Below are 15,336 nucleotides of genomic sequence, written 5' to 3'. Positions count from 1 at the left end.
CATGATGTATCATGATTATTTTTTTTATCCTTGGCATGGCCTGCACAGACCGGATCCAGCCTGTGGGCTATGTGTTTAACATGCCTGCCCTAAAATATTGCCTGTGAGCCCTGAAAGCCTTAGGTGCTTGATCAAACAATAATTGTATTAACTATAGTTTAATAATAATTGCCTTCCTTTGGGAATTAAATGAAATCTATTTTAGTGTTTGTTTTTTCCTGAGCCCATTCACACATTTTGGGAGATTGTATCTTGCTTTATCACACAAAACTCAAATACAATTTCTGGTTCCGTTTTCTTGCATACACTGTTATAGCGGTTCTCTTTGTCCCTTCTTGCAGCAGGCTGGAAATGTCGGTTCAGTTCTACAACTGCCTCCCTTGTTTTTGCTCCATTTCTTGTGAGTAATGTTGAAAGTTACACTAATTATGAAAAGTCATGCATGTATTACATATTGTACAAGGTACACTTTTACCGTGTGTGTTTATAAGGGGAGAAATATAAGTGCCAAGAGAAACTAGGAGAAAGTCAAATGACATCTTTACAAGAGTTCTTCATTGCATATGAAGATCTTCTAGTTTTTCAAAATTTAGTTCAGAATTTTACTGACTTGGAAATAGGAAGGTATTGAGACATAATGGGGAGTGAGCAAAATCAAAAAGAACTGTAATCACAATTCTGTTCATAAAAATTTAAGGAAGGGTACATATACATTTATGCTTTGAATGTATCAAGGAATATTAAAAGTAATGGTCTCTTATTTCAAAGTAAATAACAAAAATACAGGTAGTCCTTGTCTTATGACCACAACTAAGCCCAAAATTTCTGTGGGTTAAATGAGTTTTGCCCCATTTTATGTCCTTTCCTGCCACAGATTTGCCACTGTAATTGATAAGTTAGTAACTGGCTATTAAGCAACTCTGGCTTCCCCATTTTGCTTTCAGAAGGTTGCAAAAGGTGATCACATTACACCAGCACACTGCAACCATCATAAATACATGCCAGTTGCCAAGCATCTGAATTTATATCACATGAGCTTGGGGATGCTACAAAGGTTGTAAGTGTGAAAAATGGTCATGTTACGTTTTTTCAGTGCCATCATAACTTTGAATGGTCACTAAATGAACTGTTGTAAGTCGAGGACTACCTTTACACCCTGCACTCGTGCTTGCCTTTAAGCCTGTGATGTCTTTCTTTGCAGCAACCAATGTTGTTTTTAAAAATTCACTAAGTAAATTACCTGTTCTACTTAGGGTGTGAAGCTTATAAATCTATCTGTGTTTCCACAGCTTTTATGCAACATTTTATTACATTCTTCACGTTACATGTGAAGTAGTAGAGTATATCTAAAGTGAGATGTATGTTCACATCAGAGGTGGTATTCGGCAGGTTCTGAACAGTTCTGGAGAACCGGTAGCGGAAATTTTGAGTAGTCCGGAGAACCGGCAAGTGCCAGCTCTGACTGGAGATTTTACAGCATCCTTCCCCTGCCAGGCCCACCAAGCCACGCCCCACAGAACCGGGAGCAAAAAAAATTTGAATCCCACCACTGGTTCACATGTATATTTGTGATTCTTTTACCTGATCCTCATACAGATAATCCTCGACCTACAGCAGTTCACTTAGTGATTATTCAAACTTACAATGGCACTGAAAAAAGTGATTTATGACCACTTTTCACACATATGACCATTGCAACATCCCCATGGTCATGTGATTTACATCCGGATGCTTGATGACTGGTTCACCTTTATGACGGTTGCAGTGCCTTGGGGTCATGTGATCACCTTTTGTGACCTTCTGAGGAGCAAAGTCAATGGGGAATCCAGATTCACTTAACAACTAATTTAACAACAGCAGTGATTCTCTTAACAAATGTGGCAAGAAAAATCGCAAAATGGGGCAAAACTCACTAAACAAATTTCTCACTTAGCAGCATAAATTTTGGGCTCAACTGTAGTCGTATGTCGAGGACGTACTTTTTATTGTATTTATTTTTCATTAATCATTAATCAATGACATCTCTTTTTTGGAACTCAAAAATGAAAGTCAAAAACCAATATCATTCTTACCTTTCTCTCCTCTTTCTCCTGTGTAGCCTGACTGCCCTGGGGTGCCTTGAACACCTGGGTCACCAGCTGGACCACGTTCACACCTACTTCCATCTGCAATAGGTAAGAAAATAAAGGATATTAATTTTGATGTTTAAACAGCAATAATCTACACCAATGGCATGGATTGCCAAACAAAAACAAAAACGCAGGAGCCATGAAATTATATTACTAATAATGTCCATTTCTTTAAGGCTAATTCACATAATATTATCTCTCTATATTTTAGCAATCCCAACAATTTGCAAAGTAATAATCATGCCAAGAAATCTATATTGCAGTACCTTCTATCCAACAATTGTAGAGGTTAAGAAAATAGGATACTGTATTGCAATGGATTAATTGTATGATCTTAATAAATTACTGTCAGAAGTCACCACTCACTCGTTGTAAAGTCATTTAGCCTTGCCAAAATAATAGTTTTGAAGAACAAGTATTCAATTATCTTCTCTGACAAATTCATTCAACACATTCTGGCCACAATCCGGATATTTACAGCTTATGTCAGGTCTTTTAAAATATTAAATAATAGATTTTTCTAAAGAAAATAGTGACTTGCCTGTTCCACCAGGGAGGCCTGGAGCCCCGGGTAAACCACGAGGTCCTGGAAGTCCAACTCTTCCTATTGGCCCAGGCAAAGATGTTCCAGGAGGCCCCTGGTCACCTTTTCTCCCTCTTTCACCAGGAAAGCCAGCTGGCCCTGGAATAACTTGCCCTGGATTATAAGATGGCAGCGAAATAAATGCACGAAAACCTTAAGAAGGTTTATACATCAATAATAGTAACAACATCAAATAAAAATATTAAAGGTAAGAATAGTAAAAATAGCCATATATCTTAATATGACAATATGTCGAAGCATTTTTTTTTCTTTTTAATCATTTCCAATTTTCATTGGTTTATATATCAAGATTGTTATTTATAAAAATATCCAGTTTCACGAAATCTAAAGATATAGGAGATACTCCCAACCAGAATCCATTTGTGTAGACATACAGATCATATGTTTCTGGTGGCTGCCATGCCATCTCATTCCATTAAAGAGATATTGAGATATAATATATACCAAACTTATCAATTACGTATGATTTAGTTATTGTAATTGCATATCCAGGAGCCCAAGGTGCCTTAATGTGGAGATCTGTTTTCATTTAACTGCTTCAACAAACCTGTGAAGTAGTATGCTAACAAATAACCATATCTTAAACATTTATCTTAATTACAACATCATATTGGTTAAGTCTAGAAGAGTTGCTGCATTAAAAATGTTGTCTCTAAAGTTTTATCTTAAATAAGAACCACCAGATATTATAAAAGAATCAGTTCTGAAATAGCCAGATGAGATAGAAATCTAACATTCTTCTGTAATGAGAAAGAGAGGGGAAATGAAAAGAATTGTTTTGACATAATATTCCATGATCTAGGAGACATCAGGTTATCTAAGGTGGACATAGTCATAAATATTTTTCAAACACAAGATAAAACAATTAAATGTTATATTAAGATGGACATAAGAAAACTCATGTTGAAGCCACTTCAATGACCCCAAATGTAAAGTGTTATAAGTGTGTAAATCAAACAGATCTTTTAAACAATCACTTCATAAGTCTTATTATTCAAATACATTTTGATTTAACTGTGTCATATTAAACATTTTGGTCCTTTTTAAAAGTATGCTAACTTTCTCAGAAAAGAGAAAAAGAACATTATGCCTCAAAAAAAAAAAAAAGATAATGTACATTTAAATACAGTATTTAAATACAGTATTTACAGTAGGAACATCTTTTCGGACAACATGTTTTATTAAAAGGTCTACGTTTTGGTGAACTACAACTCACTTTACTTGATTCACTGAATGGTTAAACTTATACAGAATTGAGGCAGGAGAAAGGGAGAGGAAGTGGGAGACTGGGTGTCTAGTCAGATGTAGACAAAGATGCAGTGTCCGAAAGTACATTACAACTGTTACTTGATAAGGTGTTCATAATAAATTTCACATGTAACCCACAACCCTGCCTTCCCTCTGCCTCATCTCATGGATGTGATGTAACCTCTTTACTCTTTTACTTTTAGAGACTAAGCGTCTATATTGTCAGTTACATTGCTAAGAAAAAATACAACTATGAAAGAAAAGATGCAAAACCACTGATAAGGTATCAAGAATGCCAGACACTGGAAAGTTCAATGCAAAATAGGAAAATGATACTGAAGATAAGTAAATGCTTTATAAATATAAAATAATTTTTCAAAAACTATGGTGAATATCAGTGAAAATATACTATTTATATCCACAGAAATTATTGGAAGTAAAAGTTGGCAAAGTTATGGCAAAAATCAGTCTAAAACTAATTAATCAATTAACCAAATTAACAAATATTCTCACCTGGAGGACCTGGTGGCCCTGGACTACCTTCAAAACCTATAAAATAAATATAATCACAATTCAGAAAGTAAAGTCTTAAATTATATTTGATATTTGGCTGTATAATAATCTGGGGCGCAAAAGACATACTGTAGAAGATTGTTTTGATTTTTTTTTCTAGAGGATATGTTACTTATTTTCTCTCAAATCATGACAAAAAACAATTACATTTGTTATTATTGGAATTATTACTGGATTTATATCCCACCTTTCTATCCACTTGGCTGTATAATAATCAAGGCAGCTTGTAACACAAGAGAATTAAAACATCATGAGTAAAAAAAATGGCTAGCAATTTAAATTTTATTTAACTTCAATTAATTTCTCAACCAATTAAGAATATATAACAAATAATGACCAAGATTTACCTTTGGGACCTAGTTCACCTTTCCTTCCTGGAAACCCTTGAGGTCCTGGATCACCCTTTTCACCAAACACTGTTTCTTCTTTTTCATCTGTAACCTAAATAATGCCAAGCATCAAAACACAGAAAACCCTTCAACCTGAAATTTTCCAAATAGGTCAGAGCTTACAGTATTTCTGGGATTCCTGTCTTTCTTAGGAATTGCTCTAACCCAACCTTCCCAACCCTGGAGTTCCCAAGATGTGTTGGAATTGTAACTCCCAAATTTCCCAAGCCTTCCCGTATCTAAAAAGAAGGTTATTTTAATGAATGCACACAACACAGTAACAAAGGTTTCATTTGAGCAAGGCAAACCACTTTGGGTTTGTGCTATCAGTACTGCTTCAATGTTATAACCAGATCCGAATCCTAACTAATAAGGATCCAGATTATCCATTTGCCTAGGAGTCCTCTGGAGCTATAAACCTTCTCAACAACTTGGCTGAAGACTGGCCAAAAATAATTCAGTTTTGCTAGTCTAGCATGACCTCTTTAGAGCATGCTTCTCCTTCATAGAAGTATTAATCGTCACATAAACCTGCCACATGTCACTTCCTGGGACATTTTAAACAACCAGAATCTATAATACTATAACATTGGTGCCAATAGAATAGTATATATGTAGCTCATTGGTGCCAATAGAATAGTATATATGTAGCTCAAAGATGGACTGTGAAGTCCCTGGTGCTCTCTGAGTTTTAAAACAAGGATGATTGAACTCACAGCCCCAAGAATCCTGTTTATTTCATTGGGGTTGACAGGTTCAAACTCTTCTCAGATAATTGGGGAGCTCTATAGGACCTATAGCCTCTAGGTTCCACTTCAAGCAAATTCAAGAAAAGTTATTCAACAGATGCTCAGGATATTACTCACAGGAACCATGTAATTGTTCCTTTGGTTCCTCTCTACCTAAAGGGACTGAATCACCCTAAACAAGCCTTGCCTCTCCATGGACATTTATTTTTATTTTATTTTATTTTATTTATTTATTTTTGTCAATTGCTTACAAGATAATAGGTATAAGTAAAAACATAGTTATGAATACATGGATACATATAAGAAAAATAAAAAATAAAAGAAACAATAGGACAGGGATGGTAGGCACATTGGTGCGCTTATGCACGCCCCCTACAGACCTCTTAGGAAAGGGGTGAGGTCAATAGTAGACAGTCTAAGGTTAAAGTTTTTGGGGTTTGGGGAAGAAACCACAGAAACCACATTTTGCTACCCTTATCACCAGAAGGAAATCCAAAGGCATGTCTGATGCTCCTTCATCACCCAGAGTTCCTCTGAAAATCAGGGGAAACACCAGGATCCACTGTGCTTAGAATTTGCATAGGAGTGATCTTGTCTGAGGCCCTTGTCACCTTTGTGTTTAAGCAGTAAACACTGTATGTGTACCAGAATTCAGGAATAATCTACACCCTGGAGCTTTTTCTGAATCTCAGTTAGGCTCTTAGTTACTGGAAGCAAACCAGTTGAGCAGATCCTGCCTCAATGCAGTGGAATGTAGTCATAAAGAACTCTAGAGTAAGACCATCCAACTCCAAATCACATTGCCAGTGTCCCAAGGTAACATTCTATTAACAAAGTCAGATCTTTATAGTGGAAGGAAGGATGGAAGGAAGGAAGGAAGCCCCCAGATTATTTGGATAGTGAGTCATGGGATTGCAATACTTTGCATATAGTCAATATCAGGTTCAGCCCAGATAATTAAAAATAGTTATATTTAACAGCCTAGAAAACTGCTGCTGATCAGAGTAGTCAATACTGCAATACGCAAGCAAACAGTCTAGTCTGCATTCAACTATCTACTTATTTTTTAAACACATTTAAAACCAGATTTTATACTTACAATTCCTGGAGGTCCAGGAGGTCCTGCTATACCCTTGTCTCCCTGGGAGGAGGATAAAGAAAAAAAGTTATCTACTGACTTTGAAACAAGTGGGTATAACCAACTGATTGCATTGGGAAGGGAGGAAAGGGAAGACATAGCCAATGCAGAAATGTGTATCAGTTCTCTTTAATAACTTTGCATGTATGAATGCCTTCAGATCCAAATACATACCATTAACCACTTGAAAACTTTGTAAAGTTTTAACAATATAAATTATGTTAGATCGGGTAGATCGGTCCCAACAGAGATGCGAGACCAAAAGTGAACATTCAGCTCTTTATTCAGTATACAGTTCTGTACAAGACCTGCGATCCGCGGCAGCCCTTCATATAGGAACTGCTCTCGGCTCGGCGGCCAATGACAGGGCTTTGAATCTCCCGCGATCGGCTCGGCCAATCGCGGTTGATTCTTAGCACGCCAATCACGGCCGTTTAGTTGTCCAATCAGGTTGCGGTCCGTGTGGACCAATCAGGATTCAAGGTTTGGAGTATGCTAATATAGAACAAATTATATCTATAAAAATACTGTAAGCCCAAATAGTGTACTAGCTGTGGGAGTCTGTAGAGCCCTTCTGCTGATAAGATTTATTCTGCCAGTTTTGAACCAATACTTAAAAATGTTGCCAACCAGCAAACACTAAAAGGTCTTCTGATAATGATACAATGCTCACATTGGGAGGGCTGGGATTTAAATATTTTTCACTTCTTTTAGAAGGTTCGGGGAGTGTAGGTAAACAAGGTAAAGGAGTCCCTGTGGATTTTACTTCACTAGTCACTGCCGACTGTAGGGGGCAGTGCTCATCTCCATTTCAAGGCCATTGAGCCAGTGCTGTCCAAAGACATTTCCATGGTCATGTGGCCAGCATGATGTCATGGAGTGCTGTTATTTTCCCACCGAAGTGATACCCTATTTATGTACTTGTATTTGCATGCTTTTAAACTGCTAGGTTGGCAGGAGCCGGGGTGAAGGTGGCACTCAGGTCTCGAGCCTGGGCTGTCAGATTTCCAACCAACAAGTGCAGCGTCTTAACCACTGAGCCATAGAGAGTGTAGGAAGAACATTTTGTCTCATGGAAACTTTTACCCAAAAACTGCTTGTTTAAGACAAAAATCACACTGCACAGAACACAACATTTTGGACTTAGGTTTGATCATCCAGGCTACAGTTGCAGTGGTTTTTAACAATTGGCTTGAAAATTGGCAATCTTAACAAATACATTATAGTAGATTATAACAACGCCAGTGACATTGTTATAAGCAATATGAATATCAATTAATTTAGAGGCATATATATTAAGAAACCATTTTGCAGTTTGCTAGTTGAAGACCTATTAAAGTATTGTGGCTAAACTCCCCTGTGTGCCTGTTGGATTAAATCACAAAAGAGGACAATCCTATGGTTTTATAAACATAACAGATAAGAACTCAGCAAACCCTAGTTTAAGTTAGTTATCATGTTAAGATGAATGATTCAGAAATCAGCTGCATTCTTTTTTCCCTCCTTTCATTCTGAAAGATCACTACTTGAATCATCCTTGATCCTTCCTCTTTACCAACCACTGATGGGAACCAATAACAGATTAAGGAAAAAAATCCTTTTTACTCAGTCTCTGACCTGCTATTATAATGCTTACTAGGACAAAATGGTTTGTGGAGGACTATGAATTTTTGGTTGCCATGATTTTTATTCTAAGTGGAGAATTTTTTTCCAGAAAGATTTACCTATTATTTAACATAAGCTCTATGAGACACAGATTTATCATTGTTAGAGGCTCTGATTAAAAGAAGTAGTTTGAGTATGCTTCTATCTATCTATCTATCTATCTATCTATCTATCTATCTATCTATCTATCTATCTATCTAGTTATACTTGTTTATTTGACTTTTTGTACTTATTATATGGTGGCTACTTACTTTAGATCCAAATACACCAGGTTGTCCATGAATTCCTGGCTGACCAGGTACTCCCTGCAGGTATCACAGTAAGAAAAGGCCCGATTTGTACACAATCATTGTAAATGACTTCCCCTTTCCCAAAACAAAGCTAAAGACTGTCCAAAGTTATTTTTGCAAAATTGACATGCAGAACAATTCATAGGTTTTCATCTTGAAATCAAGAATTACCAGCAGCAAATCTTCTATGAAAATGAAAATGAATACAATATTTATGATAAAGTGACCTACATACACGTTCTCCCTTCTCTCCATCCTCTCCATCCTTTCCAGGCCTTCCCTGTAAAATGAATAATTTTACTTATTTAGTCAGCATGAAAATTCTTGTTTCTATTGGGTTGCTGAGACTAATGAAGAATTAACGAGTTACACAAAGTATTTCCCTGCACAATAATCACAGTTTTCAAGTTTTCTTGGAAAAATGGTGAGAATAATGCTGCGGAATCATCAACTAATCCTGCTCTCTAACATCCTAATAAACCTCCAGATGACTTCCTATTCATCCATGTAAGTATCCTTCTTTCACATATTCAGTCTGTCCCAATGTTGTTTGGAAAAGAGTGTCTGAGCTTCTTTGATATGAAAATATGTGGAATACCCCCTGAAGTACACACCTAGTATATCTGATCAGAGTTAGAACTGGCTATGGCAGTTCTATCTCTAGCAGAACCTATTGTAAGCACAGAGCATAGGACACTTTTCCACAGCCACATGTACACTTACTCCCTTGCTTCTGCTGGATTGTGTAACACCGCAATTGTAAAGATACGCACACTTTTGAACCTTTCCAGCTGATATCAACAGTCACTATTCTGAAACTCGTTGCAGTTAGTAAGGAATGGTTTTTCAAAGAAAGTTCCACTTTTTGAAAGTCTGGCCACCTTTCTTTTCCCAACTAAAACTTCCCCTCAGCTGTTCTCTATCAGTAACAAATAAACAAATAACAACAATGAAAACCTCCCACCGATTTCAGCAAAGTGTATCTTAAAGTTTGGGAAGCTCTTTTTCCCTTCAGGGCATTGGAAGTACAGTGGGACCTATCAGACTGATGGGGAAATTGTGCAGGATGCCTTCAGGGCCTGGCCTCAAAGTTCTTTAATCCACTTTTGGTTATCAGTCAAGTTTATGGTTTAACAGAAAGTTTTTACATTTTTTACAAGGAAAAGACAAAACAGGGTGATCAAATCACCATTTGCCCATATCTGTTTTTTAAAACCCCTTTTATTTAAGTAGTTTTGGTCACAGTAACAAATACAAATATTCAAGGGAAGGAATAAAACACCCCCCTCAGATCCCTAAAACCAGCTGAATCTTTTGCAAAGCTCACAAAGCTGCTTTGCAAACTTCCATCTGACAACTCCTACTTGTCCCTGCAATGGGTGTGTCTACAAGCCAGATGAAGCATTCAGATACAGACAGGTAGGAGGTACTTCTGCATTGCTCTTGCATACTGCAAAGCACCTCTGCTGAAGACTTTCCATGGTTTTATGATGAACTGAATCTAAACTTTCCTATTTGTTTATGTAGATGCCATCATTTGTGTGTGTGGAAAGCAATGTTTTTTTCTTTACTACCTTGCAACTTCACAGAACATAAAACTACAACAAATAGCTTACATGAGACTAAATGCTGGTGAAGACCCTTTCAGTGAAATTCATGGCTGTTTCATTAAATATATTTTGTCCTCTTTAATTTATTCTTCTAATGTACCTTTCTGAATGAAAAATTCAATGGGACTGTAACAAAACAACATCAGCCATGAAAACAAAACACCCTCGCATCCCAACCTGGAAATATATGTTCAGCCCTCTGGTCATTACAGAGATAATTTTAAAATAGCAAAATATAAAAATAAATAAATAGGAAATTGCAAAGCCCTCAAAAGACAATGTACAACTTCAATAAGAAATCAATTCCATTTGTGGAACTCCCTATGGTGTAAAAATATCCAAATGGCTAGATAAGAAAAAAAAACCATACATACCCGTGGACCAGGTTTCCCAGGTTCACCTTTTCCCCCTTTGATGCTCTGGCCTGGTGACCCCTTTTAAAAGATGGCAGATATTTTACATGAGTTAATATAGTTAATTAAAATTAAAATTTCAGTATAAGTTCTATGGACAAAATCCAAATTTTGCACCACTTTGAACATGATGACTCTTGGACGAACACGGACCTACCTGAGAAGAGGACCTAGAAGGTAATAATTCTAGATGGGAGTGGTCGGGGAATCGAGTCTCCATCTTTTCCTTTCCACTATCTGCTTTTTAAGAACGCATGGGTTTTAACTGCATTTTTTGAAATTTTTTTCCTTTCTTCTGATTTTTACTTTCAAACATTAATCTACCAGTTGAATGCTGATTTAATTTAACCCCCAAATTTTGATGGTCCACAGAGAAATGTCACCCCCAAAGCAATTAATCCAGGCTGCGCCGGAACACAAGGCCTGCAGGAATACAAGCCTTGCGTCGCTTGCCTTGCGAACAACACGAGGTAGTGAGGGGAGGGGGAGAGAGCAGAGGGGGGAACTTGCCCCAGGCGCCTGGCCTGGCCACCAGGCTGCTTCTTTCTGCTTCTTTCTTCTTCTACTTTTGGCTGCACGCAAGGAAAGCAGCAAAAGTCTTTCTTTCTCTCCCCCAAACTCCACCAGAAATGAGTCTTTGGGACCCTGCAAGGCATCCTGTTCCAAAAGGCTGCACCTGCAAAGACTCATTTCTGGAGGAGTTTAGGGGAGAGAAAGAACGACTTCTGCTGCTTCTGCTGTTTTCCTTGCATGAAGCCAAAAGTCTCTCTCTCTCCCCCTGAGAACGGAGCTGGAGACGGTATCCTGTGGTCTCGAATAAAGAACGATTGATTGGTAGGAAAATGGGGTGGGGAATTTTCCTGCAGACTTTTTTGGGGATTTCCCCAGGGTCTCTGCTACTTTCTGCAGAATCCCTGGGAAAACATCAGCAAGCCACCATCAGTCAAAATTCATATTAATGGTCTGTGGGATTTAAAATAATAAGTTTGATGGTCCCTGAGATCCAAAAGGTTGGTGACCTCTGTTTTAGAAGATGGTAATCAGATACAATTAACAGCGCTAGCACAAGATTTATAACCAGATGGATTGGAAAGTAACTTGCTGCTAGCAGCCCTGAAAGATGAGGCTGACTGGGAAAATGCAAGTTGGTTAGAGGACTCCGAGAAAGGTATGGATTCTAAAGACTCAAAATTGATAGAACAACCAGTTCACTTTTCTAAGCAGTTTGAGGGAGATTGGGAAATGGTTTTATTACACCCAACTGGAAAAAAAATGTTAAGCGATGTTATCTTACAAGTTACAGGAGACTTTTTTGTAAAACAAATGCTGTGGAGATACACATAATAAAGACTTGTGATTGGGGGAATAAAATCCAATTGTAAGAAAAGATCCTGTTTAATATTTTAAAGAAAAGGTTTACTATTAAGAATTGAAGATATTTTTAATAAGGGTTTTAAGAAGAAACTGGACAGTCACTTGTCTGAAATGGTATAGGGTCTCCTTCTTGAGCAGGGTGTTGGAGTAGAAGACCTCCAGGATCCCTTCCAGCTCTATTCTGATTGATTGATTGATTGATTGATTGTTGATCTTGGATGGACCAAAGACAATAATTGTGGTGGCTTATGGTAGACCAGAAGCTATTGTGGACTTTCTGTGAGAGAAATGCAATAAATGGATTGTTGACAGAGGGTTTGGAAGTTTCATTTAGCTATTTGTTTTACCTGTTAACTATATTTTCATATATTAAATAGATGTCAGGCTAAGCTGGTTGGGTAAGTAGTGTTGTAGAAATTTACAAATTATGTGCCTGCTTCACAAGGGGGAGGAGTTATTATCTTTGAAATATATTTATCAGTATTCAACTAGGAGGAACAATTTATGTCTTGTTTTGTTTATGCACTTTTTGGGTGCAGGCTTATTTAGCTTTGTTTTGTTTTTGCATTTTTTTCTATTTTTGTAGTTTGTATTTTAATGTTTTGAATAAAATAAAATAAATTGTTTTAAAAAGGAAATGCAACTTTTTTCTTTTAATAGATTGTATGGATTCTTTTTAATCAGTACTTTTTAAAAGTATTTAATAGAAGCATATCCTCTTTTTAGAGAGAACATAACACGAGAGAGGCCTGTTGGGATTCTTCCAAGCAGAACTACCCTATTAAGCAGAGAGAGACAATACTGGATATATTTAGAATAATAAATATAATAACTATAAATAGTTAGTGGGATGTGCAAGAGGGATGCATTTCCTATCTTCATCTTCGATTTGATCTTCAGAGTAAGGATCCTTCTGCACCTTATTCTGTTCAACTTTGTTCAATATAAAAATCTTGTTTGGATGAGAGGCAGAAGAGGCAGAATGTAGCTTTGGGGAAGATTCACCTAGTACAGTATTTCTTTACCTTAGCAACTTTAAGATGAGTGGACCTGATGCTGGTTGGAGAATTCTGGGAGTGGAAATCCACACTTCTTAAAGTTGCTAAGATTGAGGAACACTGACCTAGAATAAGAGACAGCATGCCAAAGGAATGGTTGTAGAAGTAGAGGAGCTGGATTGTTGGAGAAGAGTTCCTAGTCAGGTTCCTTTTGTACATATTGTACTCGTTTTCTACTTTGTTGCCTGAGAGACCACACAAAGTAAAACTTTGACTGTGTCAGTATCTTGAACGGGATTTCTGGTCCTGGGGAAAATATGTGCTTGGCTGAAAAATTGCAATAAATTGTCTTCAGAAAATCTGTGAAAAAGCCAGCAGGAATGGTGGGGCAAGGATCAGATCATCCAAGATCAGTTATGTTTGCTCCTCGTACTGCAATTTCCCATCATTAACACTTGAGTTACTATGCTAATCTGATCTCTCACCTCATGGAGTTGTTAGTCAATGCCGGATCAATTAAAATTTGCACCTCCTCTTTGATATGATCACAGACAAAAAGGTCAATTTAGTTTGCACCATTGAAATCTGCATTGAAGACCTGCAAAGCTGTGCTTCCTTCAATATTTGACAAAGCAGCAATGTATGGATCCCTGGTGCAGGGATTATGTAATCAAAATTCTAATTGTCTCACAGAGAAATCATTGGTTGGTTTGTTATGAACAGTTTACCTAGTGCTGGGTTGCAGAACCAGAGTAGCAATCTTGTTGGTATACTCCCCACTGATCAATTGCTTGAGATGGCAAAAGCTCTCTAGTATGATCTTCAGAAACCCTAGGGCTGTCATGAAATGATCACTCCCAGTCTGGCTCAAGATTTCATAGCTACTATGGGATAGGCTAGTATCAGCCATGCAAAGTAGTCCAGACAGGAAACTAAAACCATGAGAACTAAATGCTACTTTACCTTTATTGTAAGTTTACACTAACACAATCTTGCAAAACTGAAAACACTTCCCAACTCCCCTGCCTGTACTTCCCAGAGAACTAGGGTGGGTCCCTTCTGTAATGGTATATGGGAAATATATTGAGGAGTGCATAGAAGAGATACTCCTTAGGGAACAATCAGACAATCAAAGAAGGAGTGCCCAGTAGCTTAATTGTCAGGGGGGAAAACTTACGAAGGACCCACCCCGAATGGTCAGTCTCTTAAAAGTGAGGGCAGAAGATTTGTACTTTCAGATTTGAAAGATTTGGTTAATGTAGCCTTATAATAAAGTAGAATTAGTTCATCTGGTCTTGTTTTTTGTCTGGTTTTCCTAGGAGGGTTGACACTTCTGAGTGTCCCTTCTGAGACAGTTTCTCTATTCTCATTTCTCCTGAGGACTCAGATGTCAGTGGTCGCCAACTGTTGGGCCACGAGAAAATTTTGGTGGTTTGCAGAGAAATGTCACCCCCAGAGCACCTCCCTAAAGCAATTAATCCAGGTTGTGCAGGAACACAAGGCTGCACCGCCCACATGGTCCACAGGAACCCTCCCCATTTACTCACTCCTAACCTGGCAAACATGCCTGTTAAATTGCTATTTTTTTTAAGATTAGAGATTTAGATTAGCTAGAAAGCAGGAAATCGTTGGATTTCTTGCTTTCTAGTTAATCTTTAGATCTTCCGCTCTGCTTTTAAGCAGAGCGGAACCTTCCTTAGGAAGTTTCAGTGCACTCAGGTAGCTGATGGTAGATAGATAAATCTCTGAATGAATCTGTGATTCTGGAAGCAACTCAATCTGCCTGCCTGCTTTGCCTGATTTTGGATAAAAGTTGCTCTTTTTTAAATAAAAAAATAAATATTTACATACATGGTGTGTTGTGAGTTAATTTTGTGAGTCTGCTTGAAAGCAAATTTTATGTGACAGACTCAGGTAGCCGATGGCAGATAGATAGATCTCTGAATGAATTCGTGATTCTGTGAGCAACTCAATCTGCCTGCCTGCTTTGCCTGATTTTGGGTAAAAATTGCTCTAAAATTGCTTTAATTGCTTTAAAAAAAATCAATATTTACATAAATATTTATAATATTTACATACAAGCCATGCCCAGCCAGTCACATGATCACCAAGCCACAAATTAGGCCACGCCCATATAGAACTGGTTGTTAATAACT

The 15,336-nt window shown here is 37.5% G+C and overlaps 1 protein-coding gene across 1 annotated transcript in view; it reads right to left on the bottom strand.

The window, feature by feature from the left end:
• COL4A1 (collagen type IV alpha 1 chain) overlaps nt 1-15,336 on the bottom strand; it is a 117,365-nt gene that overhangs the window by 75,977 nt on the left and 26,052 nt on the right. Inside the window, exons 14-21 of the mRNA XM_087953225.1 lie at nt 10,770-10,829; nt 9,021-9,065; nt 8,747-8,800; nt 6,792-6,833; nt 4,902-4,995; nt 4,495-4,530; nt 2,671-2,826; nt 2,073-2,165 (exon numbers count right to left, since the gene is read on the bottom strand). Coding sequence (XP_087809351.1) covers nt 2,073-2,165; nt 2,671-2,826; nt 4,495-4,530; nt 4,902-4,995; nt 6,792-6,833; nt 8,747-8,800; nt 9,021-9,065; nt 10,770-10,829 — 580 coding nt within the window. The remainder of the gene's footprint in view (nt 1-2,072; nt 2,166-2,670; nt 2,827-4,494; nt 4,531-4,901; nt 4,996-6,791; nt 6,834-8,746; nt 8,801-9,020; nt 9,066-10,769; nt 10,830-15,336) is intronic.

Source organism: Notechis scutatus, chromosome 1, assembly GCF_049901735.1.
Source record: "Notechis scutatus isolate UNSWTSFEM ecotype Mainland chromosome 1, rNotScu1.2, whole genome shotgun sequence".
Classification (NCBI taxonomy): Eukaryota; Metazoa; Chordata; class Lepidosauria; order Squamata; family Elapidae; genus Notechis; species Notechis scutatus.
Note: the sequence above shows the minus strand (reverse complement) of the source record. Positions and strands in the feature narration are given on the sequence as shown.